Source organism: Chinchilla lanigera, unplaced genomic scaffold (assembly GCF_000276665.1).
Source record: "Chinchilla lanigera isolate Chin_1 unplaced genomic scaffold, ChiLan1.0 scaffold00005, whole genome shotgun sequence".
In the NCBI taxonomy this organism is placed as follows: domain Eukaryota; kingdom Metazoa; phylum Chordata; class Mammalia; order Rodentia; family Chinchillidae; genus Chinchilla; species Chinchilla lanigera.
This window is the reverse complement of record NW_004955406.1, coordinates 42,935,197-42,961,596: the sequence shown is the minus strand read 5'-3', so window position 1 is coordinate 42,961,596 and position 26,400 is coordinate 42,935,197. Positions and strand designations below refer to the sequence as shown.

General features: G+C 39.3%; 1 protein-coding gene across 1 annotated transcript in view; it reads right to left on the bottom strand.

Moving 5' to 3' along the window:
* The window catches only part of LOC102009144 (complement receptor type 1), a gene marked incomplete in the record, with an annotated part of 69,440 nt that overhangs the window by 35,600 nt on the left and 7,440 nt on the right, over positions 1-26,400 (bottom strand). The window contains 7 exon segments of the mRNA XM_013503302.1: positions 2,119-2,221; positions 2,306-2,479; positions 4,365-4,763; positions 9,486-9,571; positions 14,560-14,659; positions 15,291-15,470; positions 26,384-26,400. Coding sequence (XP_013358756.1) covers positions 2,119-2,221; positions 2,306-2,479; positions 4,365-4,763; positions 9,486-9,571; positions 14,560-14,659; positions 15,291-15,470; positions 26,384-26,400 — 1,059 coding nt within the window.

Below are 26,400 nucleotides of genomic sequence, written 5' to 3'. Positions count from 1 at the left end.
TGTGTGTGTGTGGCATTCAGTGTTTAGGTGCAGTATTTTTCTACAACATTTAATATTTACTTTTTGGTACCAGAAATTAAACTTAACACCTTGAGCTTGCCAGGTGAGTGCTATGCCACTGAGCTATATCCCTGGCCCCAACATTCAGTATTTGCTAACCTGTTTGAGGCCTGTTTTTCAGAAGGACCATGGATTTGCTATTTTTGAGACTACTTTGAAGTTCTGCAAGGGATATTAGGTCAAATTTACTGAAATCCGTATGTCCGGTCCACTTCGTCATTCTTTCCTTTGCCTCTTTTACGGGTTTCACAATGTGCAATGAAGCAATGAACACATCCGGCCTGCCTGAGCACCGTGGGTTTACTGCTGATACAGGAGACAGACAGGACCTTCGCTGTTCCTTGTCTTTCCTCTTGCTGCTGTGTGGATCAAGTAGGTTCAGCTCTTTGATTTCTTCTAATAAATTGGAAGTTAATATTCTATTTTTCCCGTGTCATATGTGTGCATAGGAAATAAATGTGACATCTATTTCTATTTCCCACAGGAAGAATTGGGGCCTTAGTTCATGAGTCCCAGGGACAGTGTTATGGTTGATACATTGTGTCAACTTGGGGAGTTAGAGGTTTGGCTAAGTGACTCAGCAGAAAGCCAGGGTGCTTACTTTGTGTACATCCTGAGCCTGTGGAAGAGGAGGGCATGGAGATTATGTGAGAGCTACCCGCCCCTTAGGTGGGGATAGCCTGTTTACAATGTAAGGCAGGGAAAGAAGCTGCTTGCCGCCATTCTTCCCTTTTGCTCTGGCTGTTTGCAGTTCGACTGCTGTCTCCCCCTTTGCTCTTGTTGCTTTGTTATCTTCTGCCTCAGAGCCAGCCAAGTATGGACTGAAACCTCCACAAACTGTAAGCCAAATAAACCTTTCCTTCCTTCATTTTGGGCGTTGGGTATTTTGTCTCAGCAACGAGAGAAAAGTAACCAAGACAGACTGGAAGCCTCTAGATGTGAACCCTAGCTCAGCTCCTTGGACTCGGCGTCCTCCACATCTCAGTGTTGTGGGCAGCCATGCGGGTTTGATGAAAGTGTGTTTCTCTTGTGGGATTCATATATTAAAGTTTTGTTTGTGGATCATAAATGATTTTTCCCTATCGCTAACATACATTATTTTCTGTAGTCATCGCTAAGCATGGCCTTAATTTATTTATCTTTTCAGAATTTTTTGTGACAAGCATTTTGGATTTTATTGCTGTATTATACAAGCTTTCTCTTCTTTTTTCTTATCCTTTTCCACTGAGTTCAGGGAGAATTTAATTACTATCATTCTCTAATTTTCTATAATATGTAATAATAAATATCTTAGATGTATGTAAGGTATAATTAAAATCTAGTGAATGTTTCACAATTTAGAAATGCATTACAGTAAGAGACATGTGGCTGTTAATCTATCTCAAAGTCCTCCTCCTCACTTTAAACACATTCATCCTATCATTCTTGTCACCTTCTGAAGCAGCTCCGTGCCTTTTTGTGGCTACCTCCATGTCTGAACTGATTCAAAATGTTTACGGCAATTTCTGTCAAATAAAAGTATCATGGTGCATCCTTGTCCCTCTCCACCTTGTTCACCAGATCTGGGACCACTTGCCCAAAGTCAAAAGGGCCATGAAAGATAAGCATTATAAATCGCTACAGGCCATCAATGCAGCCACAACACTGCAATTCTGTCTTTTTTTTTTTTTTTTTTTACTGAGACAGGGTTGCACTTTGCAGTCCACGCTGGCCTTGATCTCACTGTGTACCACAGGTTGGCCTCAGACTTGCAGCAATCTTCTTGCCTCAGCCTCCTGAGTGCTGGGATTACAGGTGTGCACCACAATGCATAGCTCTCACTTTTTTTGTTTGTTTGTTTTGTTTGTTTTTGATACAGGGTCTTACTATGTTGCCCAGTGTGGCCTGAAACTCACAGTGATCCTCGTGCCTCAGCCTCTCCAGTGCTGTGATTATAAGCATGTGCCACCACGCCCAGCCTTGGCTCTTACCTTTTCAGGCTACTCCAATCCTTCTTTCTTTGGATAACTTTTTATTCTCAATTTTAATGTATAAATGGCCAGGCAGACTCACACTCACCCTTCATCACAAGTAAAGGACACTCTCGCTCCAGGCTGGAGGTGAGGCGGAGACAGCACATGACCATTGGGGAGTTGGTCTGGGAACACGTCACATCCTCTCACTAGGAGATAAAACAGAACAGGAGTGAGGCTGCCACAGGAAGGGTAAGGAACGTGATCTGAAAACCAGCCCAGTGTCTGCGCACCTTCACATGAGGGCGCTGCGGGGCTCCAGTCCCCCTGCGGTGTGCAGCGCAGAGAGGCAGCCCCCTGGAGGTCGTAGCCTGGCTCGCAGCTGTAGGACACTTCCTGCCCGGGGGAGAAGTCCTGGTTGCTTGGGGTGTGCTGACCATGCAGGATTTGGGGGGGTGGCTGACATACTGCGAAAAAGAATGAAAGTATGAGAATCACTTTTCTTCAATGGTGAACTGTCCAAGACAATCATAAATCACAGTTTGTATGTAAAAAAAATAGTTGGTACTTCCCACATTCACTGGTGACCAAATAATCACATACACTCGTGCACTCACAGCTGAGTAATATGTTGCTAAAGTGACGACACTGGTATACTGCTGAGCTCTGACTGGGAGGAATCCTCCAGGTACTGCTTTCGTCTGAAGTATACACCGCTGGTCATGTGCCTGGCAGTTACTTCTGGATGCTTCCAATTTCCGCTCATCCAAACAGAACTGTTAGGACTGATGGATCCCTAAGCCTCCATCTGTCCTTCCAGACAGGGCTTATCACCAATTTGTAGCTCTGCATTTTAGGTAATAAGGAACGTCCGTGCCCATGTCTCATGTGACAAATCCCCACTCAGCTTTCACACTGATGCAAGGAGCAGGACCTGTGTCTGTTCTCTTCTTTCCCACCTGTGCCAGGGTCCCTGGTATGAGGGGCAGGAGAACTCTGCCTCTCCTCTCCACACTGTACAAAGCTGGTGCTGCTAGGCCATCCCATCCATTCTCGTAAGCAAATGCAAATCCCTGGACCAATCCTCCTAAAAAGCCTGTAGTCCTCCTCACTAGAAAGCAGGGTACACATAGAAGAGTGTCACTTCACAGCTCCTTTGCTGCTTTATAGGACTAGTTTGAACTTAGGGGATCAAAACTCACGTGGGTCTCACAGAATTAAATGAAAAAAAATAATTTGCACTTTGCTTTGAGTGTTTCATTTTGCCTCTCTGGACTTCAGTTTTCTCTAGTGTAAAATGGGGTACTGGAGTAAAAGAGATGGCTTCCTTAATGACAGCACAGATACTCTGCTGTTATGGGGTCTGTTTTCTGGGCTCCTTGCCCTAGTGTTTATAAATGCACTGTGATGCTCTGTTTAAGGGCTGTGCTGATTAAATTCACTGAGTCCCTCGTACCCCACCCTAACACCATCCACTCTCTTTTGACTGCTCTGCTAGAAGTCTGAACACTACCCTGGCTTTGTCTGCTGAGCTCGGGTGTAGTTCTGCTCACTGGAAGCACATATGCAAATTAAAGGGCGGGAAAGGGAGAGAAGCCATTCTACTTCTGGAATTGGCTCCAATGACTCTGTCAGCATCCTCTGATTCTACCAATGCCAGGCACTCTGGCTCCAGCCACACCAGCTATATCCTGGGAGCAGAGGTGGCCCTTGAAGCCTGAGTGTAGACGCCTGAATTCCAACTCTGCAGTCATAGTTGCCCCTCTCCAGTTGCTGGCAATGCTGCCTTCCTCCTTTTGCTGGTCCTGCCCCACTTCCCACACCTTTATAACCAATTCCTGTATGAACTCCTCATTCCTGAAGAATCTAAGGAGGACGCTGTCAAACCAAGGGTCTAGAGACAGGCCGAACTGGATTGTGGTCTTCAGTCTATTTCATCTTAGAAATGATCTAACCTCTCTAAGACCTACTGTCTTTGTGAAACATGGAATGAACAGTAACTGCCTTATAGCTTTGTTTTAAGGATGAAATGCACATATAACCTCTAGGATAGCTCCTGGCCAGATGAATCACTCACTGTATGTTACTCATTATTATACTCAAGGTGGAGGCTACAGAAAGTGTTGCACACGGAGAAACTCTAAATTCCTCCAAGTTCACATCCCTTGCTCAGATTTAGCTTGCTTCTCAGTTTGAGTGCACACACTGTGCACACACACATGTGCCCACCCACCCAAGAAAACTGACGCACTCAGCACATTCACACAGACCCTCCTCCAGATCAAACCCCATCTCCTGGTCCCCACCAGCTCTGTCCCCTGTGGGCCCCTCCCCACTCACAGACAGACTCACCCAAGGAGCAGCTTGGTAACTCTGGCCTCCATTTGTTTTGGGCCTGGCACTGCACCCTGGAGGGGCCACTCATGACAAAGCCGGGCTCACATGTAAACTCCACAATTTCATTCAAGGAAAATACGCTTCTGTATTCAGATACCATGACTGCATTTTCAACGAGCGGAGCCGTGCACTGGTTAGGCAGAATGCACTGAGGGGCAGGGCCACTCCAGACGCCGACTTCATTATCCTTGCTGGTGCAGAATATGGTGGGCGCCCCCACAAGTTCAAAGATCTCCTTTCCTCTTGCTCCAAGATGGCAGCGATAGGTCACCACCATTCCATATACAAAATTTTCTCTGTTGGTGCTTACGAAATCTCCATTGGCGATGGCTGGGGGTGGCTCACAAGGAATTCCTGCAGAAAGGGAGAGCAGGTTAAATAAAATGGATTTAAATAACGAGGGAACAAAATCTAACGAGTCTCTAAACTATTTTTATATACATTATTTGCTTTTAATATTGGCTAATGTGTAGGCAAGTTTTTGTAAAGTTGTTACTTACCTTGGCATAATAGCATGTGTTCTGCCTTTTCTACTATTTCCTGTAAATATCTGTATTTATTACTACAACCTTCCTTCTTTCAATTTTAAATAGCTCTTGGATTATGTTATTATAGAGTTTATACAGTTTTCCTCTTTTTCCCTTGTTTTATTAATTTTCATCTTGGTTGTTAACTGAGTATAGTTTTTAAAAAATGATAAAAACTTTTGCCAAAAGGAATAGTATGAGAGAAATCACAAATATATAGGAGTAAAAAATGAATATATGTGAGAATATATGTGAGAATATTTATGAAACTGTAAACTATGTTAAACATTTTAGAAATCTAAATGATAGAAATGGAAAAATAAATTTCCAATATTCACTGAAGAAGATAAAGTAAGCTAGAATTGGCCAAGAAAACTATAAAAACAGAAAAACATTCCCATAAGTTCTAGCACATTTTCACATAACACATACTTCCAAATGCAAGTTCAAATGTTTCATAACATGTCAAAGACAGATACCTTACCCATTCACTTTATCTAATATAAAATAATGTTCACATAAAAGTGATGATATATTTGTTCAGAGTCCCTAGGTACATCTGAAAATGTAGGAGTAGTATGTAGGATATTGTATAGTTATAAACAAGAACTAAATAATTTCAACTAACACCCAAAACACTCAAAATCAATAATTTTAATTCTTAAGGAAGTTTCTGCTTCTATTAATAGTAGTGTCAATAATTCACATTAAATAATACTTCTACTGGTCCCAAGAAAGGTTTCTAATGTTCGAAATCTGAAGAGCACATCTGTGAAGCTCCGAGAGCTAAACAAATAGTGAAGCACTGCTGGGCCAAGGGAAGGTAGAAGATGGAAATCCAGGGTGAGAAAATCCAGGCTGGGAAGACATAAAAATGCAGGCAAGAGCCGGGCGTTTGGTCTGCGTTTCCCCTGGGAGTGGGGAGCTGAATCGAAGGAAGCTACTGAGAGGTGGCATAGACTTATAATCTGCCGTCTCAAAGACTGGAAACACTCTTTAAGGTCTGTAGGTGGCACCAAAAAAGAGAGAATTAAATTGAGACTGAATTGAAGTGGTTCCAGCAGGAAAAACAGCAAAAATCCTCCCAGGAAAATATGTCATTGCTTCCCTTTAGGACCATGTGTTGAAGGCTGGGTCCCTAGGGTGGCGCTGTTATGGTGGAACTATTAGAGGGTGGGGCCTCTTGGGAAGTCCATAGGTCACTGGGGATGCCCATTTAGTAGAGACTGGGGGGTCCAGTCTCCTCCACTCTTTTTGATCATAGGTTCATGATATAAGCAGTTCTGCTCTGCCATGAGCTCCTGCTCATCAGGCTCATCAGAGGCCCAGAGCAACGGGCTGTTTGCTCATGGATGGGAACCTTAGAACTGAGAGCCCAAATAAACCTTCTCCTGTCTAAGTTAATTATCTCACGTATTTCATTTTAGTGATGGAAAGCCAGATAATACACTCATTTAATATGTTCAGCTTACTTACCTCCTTGAACTTATTTCTACAGGCAAGTTTTCAAACAGAATTCCTGATACACCAAGATAACCAGACACTTGAGTAGAAAATATACTTAAGAACCAGCAAAATCAGCGATGATGTAAATAGACCCAGTAGGACTATTAAAATTGGAACTTTTACTTACAGACTTAAAATAACTAAAATAAATAAATGTTTTTGTAAAAACAAAAATAATAATTGTTGGTGGAATATAAAGGTAGCAGTAGGGAAATGACAGGGGGACATAAATGGAGTTAAACTATTTGGGTTCTGTTTGCATTGTTTGAGAATTGGTAAAAACACAATTTAAGTTAGACTGTAATCAATCAAGGATGTACAGTGTTTCTAGGTCACTCATTAAAAATAGAAGAATAACAAAATAAATGTAGCAGCAGTGCTAGTAGGAGAACATTTGGACTAATAAAAATATTTTATTAACTTTAAAAATGTGAGAAATGAGGAATAAAGGAATAAAATATGAAACAAATAGAAAATAAACAGTTGTTAGACTTATACCTAACTATATCAGTAACCATATTAAATGTTCTAAACACTTCACCTGAAAACAAATTATCCAGCAAATGTAAAGAATATGCATATAAATTATTGAACTTTAATTAAGTTTAGCAAGATTGTTGGATCCAAGGTCAAACAGGTAGAATGAACTTTAAAAAATAATATCTAGGAGTAAGTCTAATGGAAGATGTAAAATACTTCTATAATGTAAATTAGCAAATACTACTGAAAGAAATTAAATATTTCAAAAATGGGGGTATCGTGCTAATGAAGGTAGAACTAAAAAATGTAAACTTGTTAATTGTTTATAAATTGGTTTACTAAATTAATAGAAACAATAAAATTCAAGTAGGATTCTTTCTGTGGAAATTGACATGCTGATTTTAGATTTTTATGGAAATGCAAAAGTCAAAGAAAGCAAATCTAGAAGAAGCTCATAGTTAGAATATATTTGCCAAGCCAGGCATGGTGGCACACACCTGTAATCCCAGCACTCGGGAGGCTGAGGCAGGAGGATCGTTGCAAGTTTGAGAACAGTCTGTGCTACAAAGTGAGCTCAAAGCCAGCCTGAAGTGCATAGCGAGACCCTGTCTCAAAAAGACCAAAAAAAAAAAAAGAATATATCTGCCACCAGATAACAAGTCTTTATATAATGCTATAGTAACTTAGTGGTTAAATAACAGCAACTCACTGGAATAAGACCAACATATAATGTCATCTGACTTATTGCTATGATTTTGTTGTATTGCAGTGTACAAGCAATGATCTTTTTAATAAACAGCATTAGATCAATAGCCTGGCTACTATGAAAATCAGACAGAACTCCCTAAAACTTAACCACATGCCATGTAAGTCATAGACTTAAACATGAACAATAAAGTTTAAAGAGTGTAATATGGGAAAATGTTCTTTATAGCAGGCCAGGATTTCTTGTGTAGAGCAGAAAAAGCAGTAACTAGAAAGGAAATATTTATAAATTGACCACTATTAAAACATAGAACTCCAAGACTGAGAGTGTGGCTTCATGGTAGATTCTGTGTTTAACAGATTGTGTGTTTAACACATTGGGCCCAGCACTCTCTCCCACCCCAAAAGTAGAACTTCCATGATCAAAAGTTATCACTAAGAAAGTAAAAAGTCAAGGTATAGCCTAAAAGAAAATATCACAACACAAATATTTAATATTAAACAACTTAAACACAAATATTTAATACATTTATTGGGAGAGATATAAGAATAAAGAACTTTTATAAAACAAAAAGGTAAACAGACTAGTAAATAATGTGCACAAGGTTTGAACAGGTACTTTGCAAGCTTATAACCATGTTGACACACATATACTTGTCAGCATAGAAAAAGCATCGTAAGTCATCAGAAAATGTAAATTATTTTAAGCCACTTGGACATATGTGTCCCGGCGTATTCCCACTGGAACAGCAATATACCAATTTGGCTGCTGAGATCTTTGTCACTGGCTAAGTGATTACAGAGTCACTTAATTTGTATAAACAGAAGAGATATACGTCTAGTGAATAGAAGCTTGATTTGAATTGGTACAAAAGAGTCACAGTTCATCAACAAATTCTCACACTTAAAGCCTTAAACACTGAGAGTTGGTTATAAGGAAGTTTATAGAACTAAAGACAGATTAAAAACAGAGATGCAGCATAGATGTATTATCTTTTAATAAAATGAGATCTTATTTATCTGTTATCTGTCTTGATTCTTTTTTAAAATAAAATGTACATGTCTATGTTGTTAAGTACTTCATACTATTTTTATGATTTCATAACACTCCAGTGTATAGATATATTTTTCATAATTTTATGTGGATATTTTGTTTCTTAGGAAATTCTTTAGAATCAGTTTAACTTATCCCTTTCTTTTCAATAGATTATTTCCAAATCATAGTTTAAAACATAAAGGGAGTTATAGCTACTTTAACATTTCTACTTTTATGAAGGATGCTGCAATGGAAAGTATGTGGTGAAGTCCTTGAAAAGAATCCATATTATTTCCTAAGTGCCTATCCCAAGATATGGGTCAAAATAAATTCTTACTTTTTGTTTTACAGTACCCTGTGCTTTTTAAATTTTGCTGAATCACCAGGATGTGAGTGTTGGTTTGTCCAGTTTCAGAAACCTTTACCTATATGACTAGTGTAGTTGAAATTGCAGAACCAATTTAAGTCCAAGTTAACTGAATTAAAAATAAGACTTGAAGGCTTATATACATTTAAGGCCCCACATTCAGAAAAGGCATGTTGCAGCATAAGGGAAAACTTAAGGAAACAAGTTGCCAAGGACACCAGGGGAATATTTGAGACATTATAGCCCTCTTCTGCTATCTGAAGGGCCAATTGCACAAAAGGAATTGGATAAATATGTTTATAATTCCTTGTAGGGCTGGAGGAGATTAGTAGTAGAGCACTTGCTTAGTATGTACGTTCTTGGGTTTGGTTCCCAGCACCACACACAAATTTGCAATTCCAGAGGAAAGTTAGACTCTATTAGCAGATGTGGTGAGGAGAAATGTTTCAACTTACTCTCACAAACAGGTGGTCCCTTGTCCCAAGCAACAGTATTGTCTGAGAGTATGCACGCAGCTGAGGAGGAGCCAATAAGCCGGAACCTAGAGGACAGAAAAGGGGTGTTATGCATCTAACACACAGGTGATGTGCCCACTTCTGTACTACTTTGAAGGAATTGTAGAGCCATCTGGACTTTTTCTGTTTGTCAAAGCACTATTGCATTCCCAAATTTCACATCTTTCTTTGGGCTTTTTTGATTTCTCCTTTATGCCTTCTCAACTGGATGATATTTCTCTTTATCATCATGTGGAACATTTTTATAATCTAAGGTAAATTATAGTTATTTCCTCCAGCTCAAGTTTTTCAAAGATACTACAAACTTCTTGAGTGCCAGGAAGATGTTACATATACACATATGTATAAATGCTGCGGCCAAAATACAGGGTGACTATTTTACAATTTATTATACTTACAGCCTGTGCCTTTGGGATTACATTGAAAAAAACTATTGCTCAGACTAATGTTAAGAAACTTTTCCCTTAGCTTTGTTTTAGTAATTTTAAGTTTCAATTCTTAACATTTAAATCTTTTATCTGTTTTAGTAAATTTTTTATAAATAGTTCAAGCTAAGTTTACAATTTTATTCTTCTGCATGTGGATATCTAGTTTTTTCAAAACCATTTAGTGAAGAGTCTACCTTTTCTCCATTGTTTCGACTGGGGGAAAGTATTTATTTCTGGCCACTCTATTTTGTACCATTTGCCTATATATCTGTTTCTATGCCACTACCATGCTCTTTTTATTACTATAGTTCGCTCTCTAGCATATTTTCAATCAGGGAGTGTATGCTTCCAGCTTTGTCCCTTTTCTGTAATACTGTTCTGGCTACTTAGCATTTGTGTGGTTCCATGTGAATTTTAGGATTATTTTGTATACTGTTTGGTAAATGTAATTAGCATTTTGATAGGGACTGTACTGAACCTGTAAGTTGTTTAAGGGTAGTATGGAAATTTTAACAGTATCCATTTTTCCAATCCATGAACACAAGATATCTTTCCATATATTTTGCGTCTTCTTCAATTTTTTCCATAATGTTTTATAGAGTGTAGCTACATCCCTTCTGTAGCTACTTTATTGAGTTTTTATTATGAGAAGATGTGGAGTTCTGGAAAATAATTTTTCTGCATCTATTGAAATGGCCATACTATTTTTATCCATCCTATTAACGGTGGCATATCACATTTATTGACTTGCATATATTGAACTATGCTTGCATTTCAGGGATGTCATTTGACCACAAGGTATGGTCTACTTTATGTGCTACTGAATTTTGTTTGCTAGTATTCTGTATAGAATTTTTGCATCTATGTCCATTTGGGATATTGTCCTATAATTTTCTTTTGATGTAATGTCCTCATCTTGTTTTGGTGTCAGAGTAATGTAGAACTCACAAAAAAGTTTGAAAATGCACCCTACTCTTCAATTCTTGGGAAAACTTTGTAAAGTATTGGTGTTAATTCTTCCTTATATATTTGATAGAATTTACCAAGGAAGTCACCATGTGCTGAGCTTCTCTTTGTTGGGAGTTTTTGTTTACTGATTTAATTACCTAACTTACTGGTATGTTCAGATTTTGTCTCTTTTCATGATTCATTCTTGGTCAGTAAATGGAATTTGTCCATTTTCTAAATTACTGAATTTGCTGGAGTGTAATTATTCATAGCAGTTTCTTATAATCTATCATATTTAGTGAAATTAGTTGTACTATCCCATCTTCCTTTTATAATTTTGAACCTTCCTTTTTTTCATAGTTTAGCTATCATTTTTTATTTATTTTAAAAAACAAGACTTAGAGCTAGGCATGGTGGCTTATGCCTGTAATCCCAGCACTTGGGAGCCTGAGGCAGGCAGACTGCCATGAGTTAGAGGATAACCTGGACTACATAGTGAGACCCTGTCTCAAACAAAACAAAACAAACCTAAAAACAAGTCTTAGTTTCATACTTCTTTTCTATTTTTGTAGTCTCCATTTATGCTGTTATTTATTTCCTTCTTTGAGCATAGTTTGTTTTTCTTTAGGTCCTTGATGTATATGGATTATTTATTTGCATGTTTCTTATTTCTTAAGATAGACATTTATCACTATAAACTTCCCTCTTCACGTCTTTTTCCACATTTCATAAGTTTTGGTATGTTGTACTTTGAATTTCATTTGTGTCAAAATATCTTTATTTGTATTTTGATTTTTTGACCCATTGTTTAAGATTATGCTGTTTAATTTCCACAGTGTTATGAATTTTATATTTCTCCTGTTATTGTTATCTACTTTCATACCATGTGTCTGGAGAAGATACTTGATATCATAATTAAATCGTCTTGAGTTTTTAAAGATTTGTTTGTTTAATTCATCATATAGTCTAGAGACTGTCCCATGTGCACTTGAAAAGACTGTATATTCTGCTGTTGTTGGATAAGATATTCTATATAAATGTATGTATATTTGCTGTTGTCTAAATCTATTCTTTCTTTACTGATTTTATGTATGAGTAATCTACGCATTGCTGAAAGCAGAATACTAAAATCCTCTACTACTATTCGATTGCTGATTAATTCTTTCAGTTCTTTTAATATTTGCCTTTCATATTTAGATGCTCTGATGTTGGATACATATGTATTTAAATTGTCATATCTTCATGATGAATTGCCCACTATCACTTTATAGTGACTTACTTTGTCTCTTGTGACAGTTTTTGGCTTAATATTTTTTCGGGTAATGTAAATACTACCATTGCTCTGCTTCAGTTGCCATTTTTATGAAATATATTTTTCCATCCTTTTAGATTGTGTATGCTTTCAGATTATGTATATCCTTAAGGCTACATTAAGTTTCTTGTGGCTAGCAGAATTTTGTTGGATATTTTAAAAAAATCTATTGAGTCACCACATATTATGATTGAAGAATTTAATATTTATATTTAATTATTAAATGTAAGGATGTATCACTGACATCATGTTATTTGTGATCATTTTGCAGGTTTTAAAAACATTTTTTTTCTTCCTATCTTCCTTTGTGATTTCATTTTTTATAGTGGTATGTTTGATGACTTTATCCTTTGAGTATTTATTACAGGTTTTGTGTTTGTGGTTACCATGAGGCTTACATAAAACACCTTAGAATTATAATAGTCTATTTTAAGCTGATAACTTAAATTTGACTATACATACAACTCTATATTTTAATTTTCTTCTCCTGTATTTTGTTAACAATGTCACAATTTGCATCTTTTATGTGCTGTGTATTCACTGCAAATTATTGTAGCTGTAGTTATTTTAAATGTACTTGTCTTTTAATATAGAGTTAAAATAATTTATCAGCCACCATTTAGTAAATGAATATTCTGAATTTAATTATATTTTCCTTTTACAATGACTTTTATACTTTCCTTTTTTCATGTATCTGTTAGCATCTATTTTGGCTTATGTCTAGATGTTCCTCCAAAACCTCATGCAGCCATAGGTAGGGCTTTTTAGGAGGTGGCTGGATCTAGAGTGTATCACACTGGGATTGATTCATGGTGCAATGCTAGGATCAAGGGTGCTAACAGTAAGGGTGTGAATACCCACTGCCCTAAGTAGCCAGGATAAGATATAAGGAATAGAAAGAGCTGTGGTCACCCCTTGTTGCTCTGCTACCTTCTGCCCACCATGAACTGTTTCTCCTCTATGATGCCTGTCTGCCATGGCACCCTGCCTTGGAGCCAGTCAATTAGGGACTGAAACCTCTACAAATTGGGAGCTAAATAAACCTTTCCTTCTTTAACTTTGGGTGTCAGGCATTTTGACTCAGCAAAGAGAGAAAAGTAACTAAGAGAGCATCTTTTTATTTCAACTTGAAGATGATTAGCATTTCTTATAAACCAGGTCTTGTGAATAGCAGCTCCTACAGTTTTTGTTTGTCTTTCCTTATCTGTCCTTCTTTTCTGAAGAGCAGCCCTGCTGGTTGGTATAGTATCATATTCTTGGTTGGTAGATATTTTTTTTCTTTTAGAAATTTGAGTATTTTATTCTCTTTCTCTCCTAGTTGGAAGTCCTCTGTTGAGAAATCCACTTATACCCTTATGGAAGTTGCTTACTATGTAATAGGTTTTTTTGCTTGTTTTGGTACTTTCAAAATATACACTTTTTTTTTTTGTCTTTTTGAGACAGGGTCTCACTATGCAGTTCAGGCTGGCCTTGAGCTCACTTATGTAGCCTAGGCTGGTCTTGAACTCACAATGATCCTCCTGCCTCTGCCTCCTCAGTGCTGGGATTGCAGGCGTGCACCACCACACCCAGCTTAAAATATACTTTTTGATTTTGAGCAAACTAGAAGTAAACATTTCTGTTGTTTTAAGCCATGTACTTTATGGTCATTGTGAAGATCTGTTCTCTCACTCAGTTGTTCCATGTCTTTCTTTGCTTGCAGTAGCATCTAGTCCAAATTAAGATTGTTTCTGTACACTGACTCCATCTTCCCACCCTTGGGAGTGAATGAATGTTTCTCTTTTATGCTGCAATAATTTGTATCTGGAATGTGCCTAGGTGTTAAAGCATTTGTTGCCAGCCTGTGGTGCTACTGTAAGATGGTGAGACCTTTAAGAGGAGGAGAACAGTGGAAGGAAGTTAGATCATGGTCTTCAGTGAAATACTGGGATTCCAGTCCGTTCTTGCCCCTTTGCTTCTTGGCTGCCATAAGGTGAATGGGATCCCTCCACTATGCATTCCCACTGTGATGTACAGTGCCCCTATAGGCACAAAGTGATGTGGCCAGGGAGCATGGACTGAGACCTGAAAAGCCATGAACCAAAATAAACCTCTCTTCTCCTTAGGTTATTTCACTTGTTTTTTTTTTTTTCCACAGTAATGGAAAGTTGCTGTGGTTCCCAGCAAGCACAAAAATTTGCCCTGTAATTTTGTCATATTTTTGTTCACTGCAGTCAGGTGTTAAAAACCAGGCAGTAAGAAGTTAGTTGTCATTTCTGAGATGTGACTAGAAGGTAATATTCCTGTCCCAGAGCTCTTGCACTATGAGATGTTGCTCTCAACTCACCCTGTATTACAACTATATTTGATCTGGGATCCAAACTCAGTGTTGGAGATGACCGTCACCATGCCATTCACAGGATCTGAAGGAGTTTGACATGATTTACCTATGGGAAGGAAATAGAATTTTAGAGCTGGGTAGAAATTACAGTGCATGGAGTGCCAATCTGACTGTAGACTACGGATTTTTGTATTTATAGATTTTTCTTATATTTACAGATTTTTCCACTTCAAGGAAACTCACTAGATTGCTTTAGGATCAGCCACAATGAAGGCACCATTTTCAAAAGGAGCCCCCTCAAATTCTTCCTCATGGTTACCTTGTGGCTTCCAGAAACATATATACTTCATTTACTGCCACAATGCTATACTTTAATTTAAAACAAGTGTAATTCACCAGCCTCAGAGCCTGGAATTTTCTCTTCTGGTTACTTACTATCCTTCCCTTCTGAATCATTTATCACTTAGTTTTAGTGAAAATTGGACATCACCCCCAAGTGAGTGGGGTTTTTCTCTCAATCATGCATTGTGATGGTAATGTCTTATAAAACGAAGTCATAATTGAGGCACCAGGAACTCAAAGTAGACATGAAGATATGATCTACAAGAATACTTTACACATAATGTAACACAGGCAAAGTTATAAAGTCATATGTGTCCCAGTTCTAAAATTTGAACAAACAGAGTCCCCTTACAAATGTCTGACTGACAAGGGATTTCCAGTTCGGAGGTACTCACGTTTACACATATCTTCAGCCCCTGTCCAGAGTGAGTTACTCTGGCATGTGATAGAGAACAGCTTCTTTCTATAACCTGGGCGACACTCATACTTCAAAGATGTTCCAATAGGAAACTCAGTCTTATCAATTGGAGTTGTAGGCCTGGCAAATTCAAACAATTCTGGAGCTTTACACTGACCTGGAGATTGAGACCACAGCAATATGCAAGTTAAAAGAGAAACCTCCAACCCCTCAGCAGCCTCAGAGGCTCAGTCACTTTTTCAAGGTGTTTCTGGTCCAAAGAAGCACACGACAGTCCCACTTATTAAATAAACTGAACAAAATGAGTCTCATGCCCATCAGAATTATCTAATAATGGGATAAGGGGCATTGCAGCATTTCTCAAACCTTGTAATCATATTGGAAACTGCTGGCTCATTTCCTATTCCATATTAATTTTTATACAGTTTTCTTTCTTTTTGTTGTTATAGCAATTGCTAAAAACCCAAGTTTACAAATATCTGCCACAGGAGGAACCTGCAGTGATCTGTTGTTGAAACCAGAAGCTACTCTGAGCTAGTAGTTTGCAATTTACATAGGATTTGAGATGTCAGAATTGGTGTTTTTGGTTTTTTTTTTGTTGTTTTTTGTTTGTTTGTTTGTTTTGTCTTTTTGAGACAGAGTCTCGCTATGCAGTTCAGGCTGGCTTTGAGCTCACTTTGTGGCCCAGGCTAGTCTTGAACTCACAACAATCCTCCTGCCTCAGCCTCCCAAGTGCTGGGATTGTAGGTATGTGCTACTACACCTGGCCCCAAAGAGGTCAAAAATTGCTGTTTCCACTGAAAATTTAAAATATTCTCATGTGCCAATGAGTGTGACAAGGCCCCCAGAGTTCCTTGGCCTAAAGTTTGGGAAATGTGGCCATATGATAAGTTTTGTTCTTAAAATGAAGTTGTCTGTTAATATTTGATAAAATTATTGGTATATTTTGGGTTAAATCTATCATCATCTTATTTGTTTTTTATTCACTTTACCTTTTGGTACTCTGCTGTCTTCTATTTTGCTTTGATTATTGATTACATTTTTATTGTATTATTCCTTTTTATGAGATTACTAGTTACACATTTTATTTTTCTTTCAAAGATAACACTACCCTAACATACTAACATGTAACTGACACGTGTAGTTTCCCCATAGCACCCAAACTATTGAAAATTGTAAGGAGCAGCAAAAGCTGGAGATCCATCCCACAGCCACAAAAACAAGATGCGTGCGCAGGTGAGCCAGGCACAGTTGCTAGGCAGAGGGGTTGAAACTGACACCAGCCTCCTGAGAGTATACATAAATGCTCTTCAGTGGTTGAGCAGTTCCTTTCCTCCCAGCCAGAGAGAAAGTTCCACCTGACCTCAGCTTTCTGTCCCTTATCTTTATTTCTCCATCCTCTGGCCATCCTTCCCTCTGGGAACTTTGAGAGCTGTGTGGGATGCAGCAGAAAATGCTACCTCTTCTTCCTTCCTTTCTGTCTTTTGTGCTACCATTATCATGCATTTCAATTTCACATGTATTTTAAACTGCCACTAGTGGTATTCAATGTAGAACTTCAAGCTATTTGCTAGACTCTAGTTATTTGCTACTAGCCTGGACCCTAATGGCAATGGACCCCTGGCCCCCCAACCAGGCTCAGGTAAAATTTTTAAAAATCTACCTAGAAAGGTGTGACCTCCCACATCCATGGGCTCATCCCTGGAGCGTGTGAACATGACCTTTTATGGTAAAAGGGCTTTGTAGATATGATTGAGAATTATGAGATGGGCATATAATTATGGATTACCTTGGTTGGCCATGAATACAATTACAAGAGTCCTTGTAAGATGGCAGTAGAGACAAGAGAAGGACATTTGAAGATATGAGGCTGCAAGCTCTGAAGTGCAGAAGGGAGCCATGAGCCAAAGAATGTGGGCAACCTCTAAGGGCCAGAAAGAACAAGGAAACCCACACCTCCCTGCATCCTCCAGAGGGAACACAGTCTTTTATATCCACTCTAGATGTCTGGGCATCCAGAATAAATTCCCTTGTCTTAAGCCACTACATGTGTGGTAATTTGTTTCACTAGCAGTAAGAAAGTACTGCAAAAGATCTACTATCAGCAGCTTTGCATTCCCAGAGAGCTGGTTCTGAACCCAAACCCTTTCACTTTCTAGCTGCCAGTTGCAGACAAGCTGTTTAATCACTCAGAACCTTAGCTTCATCTTCCCAAAGGAGTTGGGAATACTTAGCTTGTGGGTTTGCTGGGAGGGTCAAAATGGAAGGCATTCAGTAGCATCACATGCGCAGAAGGTCCCCTGAGAAGGTGTACTTACAATTGTTATTCACAGAAAGAGAAAATGAAAACAGATTCAAAGACTCATATTCTGCTAAAGTGGGCAAACTAGGAGCCTCTTTTGTCAGGAAAGTCCAAGAGGACTTCAGTGGCTGGTGACCCTAGAGCTCTTCTGAGTGTGTCCCAAATTCAGCCTCAGACTTACTTCCTGCACCTCACCCGCTCTCATGATTTCCATTGGACCACAAACAGAAGAATCCTTACTGCGGCTTTTGTCCTGGTGAGGACGGCTTTAGTCAGTATTGGGGGCCAGCTCTGCTCTCCTTACTCAAGCAAAGGGTGATGTCCAAGAAAGCTCGTATTCCTTATTTATTTTCCTCCAGAATTAGACAGCCCGTAGCTGTCCCACACACTCTATTAAACCTGCAGCTGCTGAGCAAGGCTGCCCTCGCCTATGCTTCTTGCTCCACGCACTCTTCTGTCCTCTCAGTGAGCTGTAGCCTCTCAGTTTTCCTAAAGTAAACTGTAGCCCCTTCTCAGTTTCCACATTCCTTCCCTGACCTGTTCAGAGTTGAAATCTAAATTATTTCCTTCTACACCATCCCTGAGCTCTACTCACACCCTTTAGTTGTCTTAATATATCAGTAATATTTTATTAGTATGTTTTAAGAGTATATATTTCGGTAGATTTCATTCATCCTCATAGATGGATAATGTGAGGGCAAGGTCTGAACATCTATTGTTCCTCAAAATTAATACCTACTCCAAGCACGCAGGACCCAGTTCTAAGCATCAGACACATATTTGTTAAAAAGGCCAAACGGATGGTGAAACGCCATCAAGAGTCCAGACCTTATCCCAGAAGCTCTGACTCACTGGGTCCAGGTTAGAGCCCAAGAATCAATATTTTTTAAAACATCGAGCATCCCAGGTGATTTGATAGCAGCACTTTGAGAACCATTACTGTGCTTATTATAATAAACAGTTCTGTAAAAGCCACTGAATGAAAACAGTTCCCGTGAAAGCCACGTGTTAAATGGCACACAACCACAGAACGAAAAGCAGTTGCTGTGTTCATGCTCTTGCCTTTTCTCCAGTGGACACATGGAGTGAATAGAATGCTTACATCTATCTTAGGTCAGCAACAAATGACACTTGTCCATTGATGCTGGCCAAGGGGAGGGATTCCACATGCAGCTGAGGAGGCCAAAAATGTTGGCGGGGGAGGCTAAAGGTTATAGCAAAGTTCCTGGCGGAGGCTGGAAGGAGTCTAAAGCAACACAGCACACACACAAACTATTCCCAGAATGGCATTTATTTCCTTTAATCATCTAAACTCCTTACCTACATTGAGGTGTACGAACAGCATATGAGATGATAACAAGTGCAAGTTGGTGCAGTAGCCAAACGAGAAGGTACATATGAGTCTTCAACAGAGAAACCTTGATCTAGTTTCCCTTTCCTCCTTTATTACCAATCCCTCAAGTTAGGCTATTTCTTATGGTAAGAACTTAACATACACTCCATAAACTTCAGGCCTGATATAATTTTAAAAATCTTTTTAAGGCCAGGGATATAGCTCAGTGGCACAAGCGCCTGCCTGGCAAGTGCAAGGTCCTGAGTTCAATTGCCGGTACCAAAAAAAAAAAAAAAAATCATTTGATACCTTTATTAAGATATGCTACAGGGGCTGGGGATTTAGCTCAGCAGCAAAGCGCATGCCTGGCAAGCGCAAGGTCGTGAGTTCGGTTCCCGGTACCGGAGAAAAACCAAAAAAAAAAAAGATATGCTACATATGATAATAAATATTTAAAGTGAAAATTGGTTCACTTGAAGCACATATGTACCATGAAGCTATCACCAAAATCAAGACAACAAACCACTCCATCGCAGGCCCCACCCTCTCAAGTTCCCTCCTGCTCCTTGGTAATTTTTCCATCTTCTTCTCTACGCCTTCTGACCTCTTCTCTAACGATTGATTGAATTAAATGTCTAGAATTTCTTATAAAGGGTATTACTCAGTTCTTTTAAAAAATTTTTCATATAGTACAATTATTTGAGATTGATTAAGGTTGCTGCATATATAAAAATCATTTCTTTTGCTGCCAAGAAACATTCAGTTACACAGATAAATATACCTTCATTTAGTTTGTCCACTCACCTATTGAAGGACATTTCAATTGTTTCCAGTTGCTGCATATTAGCAAAAAAGCCCCAACAAACAAACAAACAAAAACCCGAAATAGAAACTGCTATGGAAATTGATGTAAAAATCTTTGTGTTGACAGAGGTTTTCATTTCTTTTAGGTAAAAACTTAGGAATAAAATACTGGATCACTCCTGCAGAAATCCAGAAGATCAACAGTACCAATTTCTAAAACCTCTATCCTATTTCTAATAAGATGGAAAACAGAGCAAATGGACAGATTCCTACATACATATGAATTACCAAAGCTGAATCAAGAAGATATGAAAATTCTAAGTAAACCAATATCAGTCAATGAAATTAAGAAGTAATTAGAAACCTTCCAACAAAGAAAAGCCCAGGGAATGACAGATTCACTGCTGAATTCTACAAGAAATTTGGTGAAGAACTAATGCTGCTACTTCTCAAACTCGTTAATGAAATTGAAAGGGAAGCAGTATCTCCAAATTCATTCCTGGAAGCAAGCATTATTTTGATACTAAAACCGGAGAAGGATTCAACCAAAAGAGAGAACTATAAACCAATAAACATAGATGCAAAAATCCTCAATAAGATACTGGCAAACAGAACACAACAAATCATTGAGAAGATTATTTTTTTTTGGTCTTTTTTGAGACAAGATCTTGCTCTGCAGTTCAGGGTGAACTTGAGCTCACTTTGTAGCCCAGGCTGGTCTCTAACTTGCAATGATTCTCCTGCCGCAGCCTCCTGAGTGCTGGGATTACAGGTGCGTGCCACCAAGCCCGCATGAGAAGATTACACACCATGACCAAATAGGATTCATCCTAGGGATGCAGGGTTGGTTTAACATATGCAAATCAATAAATGTAACACACCATATTAACAGAACCAAGGACAAAATTACATGAACATCTCAATGGATGCAGAAAAAACATTTGACAAAGTACAATACCCATTCATGATAAAAACCCTACAGAAAATTGGAATAATCTTTATCTCAATCTGATAAAAGCAATCCATAACAAACTAACAGCCAACATCACACTAAGTGGACAAAAACTGAAAGCTTTCTCTCCAAAATCAGGAGCAACCTTATTCAATATGGTTCTAGAAACATTAGCCAGAACATTAGACAAGAAAAAGAAACAAAAGGAGCAATGTTAGGAAAAGGAGAACTTAAATTGCCATTATTTATCGATGACATGATACTCTACATAGAAGACCTCAAAGATTCCACCAAAAGACTTCTAGATTTAATAACCAAATTCAGTAGCATAGCTGGATACAAAGTCAACACTCAAAAATCAATAGCCTTCCTTTACACGAATAACAAACTCACTGTGAGAGAAATTAGGCAAACAATGCCTCTCACAAAAGCATCCAAAAACATGACATACCTAGAAATCAATCTAACAAAGAAAGTAAAAGACCTCTACATTGAAAACTACAGTACTCTGGAAAAGGAGATTGAAGAGAATATCAGAAAATGGGAAGATATCCCTTGCTCTTGGGTAAGAAGAACCAACATAGTAAAAATGGCCATTCTTCCAAAATTGTTATACAGATTTAATGCAGCCCAAATCAAAACTCCAATGGCATATTACACAGAATTAGAGAAAACAATCCTAAAATTCATTTGGAAAAAAAAAGAGACCTAGAATAGCAAATCAATTCTGGGCAACAAAGGCAAGATAGGGGACACCATGATCCCTGACTTGAAATTATATTGTAAAATTACTGTGATAAAAATAGCATGGTACCAGGAAACAAACGAACAACAATCAGCAAACAGACCTGAGGATCAATAGAACAGATTAGAAGACAGAAACAACTCCATATATACTCAGTCACCTTATCTTTGACAAGGAGCCAAACATCTTCACTGGAAGAAAGATAGTCTCTTTAATAAATGGTGCTGGAAAAACTAGCTTTCCCACATGCTGAACATTAAAAATAGACCCATATCTTTCACCATACACTAAACTAAAATTGAAGTAGATCAAAGATCTAAATATTAGAACAGAAACACTAAATCTGCTGGAAGATAGAATAGGTACAACTCTTGAAGACATTGGTGTAGGTAAAGACAAAACCCCAATTGCATAGGAACTATCACAAAGAATCAACAACTGGGATCTCACCTTATTAAAGAGCTTTTGCTCTTTAATAAACAACCAGTGGAGCGAAAAGAAAACCCTCAGTGTGCGGAAAAATGTTTGCCAGCTGTTCTTCAGACAAAGGATTACTATTTGGAATATATAAGGAACTCAAAAAAAAATCAGACCCCCCCCCCAAATTTAAAGACTCAATCCAAAAATGGGCATCTGAGATGAATACACACTTCTCAGATGATAAAGTAGAAACAGCAAATAAATATGTGAAAAAAATGTTCAACATCCATGGTCATTTGAGGGATTCATATTAAAACAACACTGAGATCCCATCTCATTCCAGAAAGAATGGCTATTATCAAGAAGCCAGCCAACAACAAATGCTTGTGGGGTTGTCGGGGGAGAAGGAGCCCTTCTCCACTGTTATTGGGAGTGTAGACTGGTGAAAATCAGTATGAAGAGTCTTCAAAAAACTAGGACTAGAGGTTCCATTCAACCTGGCTATTCCCCTGCTTGATATCTTCCCAAAAGAACTGAAAGCATCATACTACAGCAATATATGTCCACCTGCTTGGGGATATAGCTCAGCAGCACAGTGCCTGCCTGGCAAGTGCAAGGTCATGAGTTTGATTCCCAGTATCCCTCCCCACAAAAAGATCATGATACAATATATGCACACCTATGTTTATAGTGGCACTGTAATAGCTAAATCTTGGAAACAGGCCAAATGACCATTAACTGATGAATGGATAAAGAAAATGTGGTTGTTGTAAGCAATGGAATACTACTCCACCATAAAGAGGGATAATCCTGAGACATTTATAGGGAAATGGTTGCACTTTGAGACCATACTCTGAAATGAAATAAATCACACATATGTAAATACCACATTGTTTCTTTAAGGACACAAATGTATAATAGATATGATTAAATAAGAAGAAAATGTTCAAATAGGAAGGGGAACGGGATAGGGCAGGGGGCAAGGAAGGAAGGGGAAAGGGAAAAACAAGGAAAGGAGGAAAAAATGGAAACAAAGCTTTTGTAAATAAGGACAGGAAGGGGGCTGAAAAGAGGGTAAGGGAATGGGAAAAAAAATCAAGTGACATCATGTACAAGTACAAATCCCCTATGATGAATGTTATCATTATGTATACCTAAAATGTACCAACAAACTTAATTAATTAAAAATACTAAATCACATATAGGTATGTGTCTAACTATTAAAGGAAATGCCAAACTTTTCTCCAAGGTGGTGGTTTGATTTGCTGATGAACAACATGTAATCAATCCAGTGACTTCACTTTTTACTAACAACCAACAGGGCCCGTCTTCACAGTCTCGGCCACGCCCATGAGTGTATGTTGCTGGGCTCATTTTGGTTTTTGTCTTATGTGACAAAGCCCCTTTCAAGTGTGCTCATTCATGTCTTCCATGTAAGGCAGCTTTATTTGTCCTGCAGTATCACCAAAATGACCTCATTTGTCACTTCTGTGCGTGCTCAGACAGGAGCACGACCTGGGGTAGACGCTGCTCCCATTCTGCCTATCCTCCCCTTTACTGAAGGGGTTTTGCTTAAGCAATGACGAGTTTAAAAAGCGGCGTGCGCTTTCAAAAAATAAGTTTGCAAATGGCATGCCACTTGCACAAATAAAACTGTAAAGGTGTGATGCAGATGGGACAAGCATTTGCTGTGCTAATCGTGGTGATCACATTAACTGGGCACTCATACCAAAAGGGACAAAATCCAGTGACCATCACTGCTGTGCTGTTAATGACAGTGCACATAAACCTGCTGTTCAGCCACTCTTCATGATGCCATCCAGATTTGTTTCTGAGGATTTTTGTCAGCTGTGATTCATCTGACTTCTTTTCTATACTTCTTTTCCTAGGTGCCTGTCACAGAAAGCTGTGTGTGTGGAGTGGAAGGGGGACTGTCAGTTTAGCCACATTCTTGTTTGGTACAGTTGGCTTTCATACGTATGATTACTTTCACTGTGTATTGCCATGTGGAATACTTTCAAAGTTACTAGTCTGATGTGAAGACTATTTTATAAAAAAAACTAAGTAATCTAAACTCTAATTCCACTCACCTCTGCATGTGTGAACTGAAAGTCATCAGAAAGCCTGTTGGAATCCCCCTTTTATCTGGTACCTTTGCAAAACAGGGCCATAAAGGAGAGCCTGACCAGGAGGGGGCATCAGAGCCCGCCCCATGTTGAACACTGTCCCAGGAAACCACTGTCTTTAATGATCAAATGTGGTTCACCTCAGCAAAAGGCTCTTGGGAGCCGAGGGCGTGTGCATTCTCTGTTGTTGGATCCACTTATTTTGGACAGAGGCGTGTGGACACCTCCAACTATAACAGCAGGTTCACGTCTCTCTGCTTCCAGGTCTGCCCATTTTTGCCTCACATGCTTGGGCGGTCAGTAGGCACATAAACATTAAGTACTGTTTTTATCATTATGGAATGTCCCTCTTTATCCACAGTCATTCTCCTTGGTCTGAAGTCTGTTTTGCCTGAAATCAATACAGTGAGTACCCTACAGAAGCAAAATAGACCTACCTCCTTATTTTTTTATATAGAAATAATATTCCCATGGATCATCTTGTAAAACCTGTTTTTGGGCTCCTTAAGTACTTTATAGCTATGCACTTCTATTTGGTTGGTTCTGCTTATCGGAGAGGAGCTCAGGTTGCTCCCGTGTTAGGGGTCCTGTTGCTTCCTGGCCTGTTCTGACTTCTTCCTCATGGTTCTGGGATCTGCATGCGGGTTGACAGATTCCAACACGGTCACAGGCACAACCGCATCATTTTCACAATGACTCAGACAGCAGGATGTCAATTTTGGTCACTTTATACACAAGCACATTGAAACTCCAATAATTCACTTATTGGAGTTGAGGCCTCCAGCTAGCATGTAGCAGAGGCTAGAGAAACAGAACCATACGCTTTAAAGGTGTAGTTCGGTCTTACATTTCTGATATTCTTTTGAAATTTCAAAGAGCTGTACACAGAGGCATTAACTTACTTTAGTAACTAAATTACTAGGTAGTTTAGACTGTATTACTTTGGGAGCTTATGCAATTAATAGTGCCTGGGATTTTTTATAAGAGTAATTTAATAAATATGGGCCAACTACAACAACTTTGCAGTAAGAAGACAGGGTGGTATTATAGGGACCACAACACTTCCCGGGCATTGACAACAGATCCCTAACTGACCTGGCATACTTCCCTTGTACAATTAAAATGTTAAGTTTTACCTCATCTCTTTGCCTGAGAGGCTACCTTCTGATGCACAGATAGGTAAAAACTTAATATCAACTTTTGTGGAAACCCGATTTACTTTTTTCCTGGCTCTTTTAGAAGCGAAGGAATAATCAGGCAATCAATGCAAAATGTAGAGAGCTGGGAAAGGGCAAATCCCGAATTGTCAGGAAAAGACTGGACAAAAGTACTCAAAACTTACTTCCACTAACATGTCCCCAGTGAGTCTGAGCAAGGACACTTCTGGGACAGCTAAAAATAGTAACAGAAGCTGTAATCCAAGTTGTTTACCTAATTAAAATTAAGAAGAAGGAAGGAAAGATGCAACCTCAGAATGTCCACAGCAGTTGAAACAGGCTTTTGTTTCCTGCTAACAGGCCTTTAAAACTGCTTTTGTGCTAAGTCAGCGCTCTACTGTCCTCTCCACCTGTGGCCAGGTCCACAGTTGGGCTCTGGAGCTCACTCGGTTTCCAACCACCAAGTCCAGGCCAGGAGGATCTTAAAGTATATGCTGCATTAAATGTGTGTGGATGATGGTGGTGATTTGGGGTGTGTGTGTGTGTGTGTGTGTGTGTGTGTGTGTGTATGGGGGGTACAGACCAACGGAGGCAGTTTTCAGGTGCACCCCTAAGATTGTTTTATCTAAAAACCCCTGGAAGCCTAGTGCGATGAGGGTCAGAAATTAAGTGCCAGGCACCATGTTAGACCCTTGACACGCTTTATGCCGTTTATGGAGTGAGATCAGCAGACTTGTTTTACAAATGAGTAAAAAAGAGAGGTGTGTGGCACAAGCCTATAATCCCCGCACTCTGATAGACTGAGTCTGGAGGATCATAAACTGGAGCCCAGGCTGAGCAATTTTAGTAGCCAGACCTTGTCTCAAAACAAAAATATGATTTTTTAAAAGGGCTAGGAAGGTAGCTCAATGCGAAGGGCCCGGAGGCAACCCCAAGGACCATACTGGGATATGGGGACTCAGACAGGTGTACTAACTTCCCTTACAGTCAAGCCTCTAGGATTAGAAGCCAGGCCCCGCTTTCCTGCACTAGGATCTAGGATCTGAGGACGCTCTCCCACACGCAGGCTGTGAACACACAGAGAACGGCGCGGAATTCCGTGTCCGCCCCGGCTGGGTGTGCTGAGCTCTAACCTGCGCGGGTGGCGACGATGAGCCGCGCGGCTTGGAACTCGCGGCGGTTACCCCGAGATCAGGAGGACCGCGCCCCGCGCCCCGCGCCCGCCTCTTACCTCGGGCCGCCGGCGGC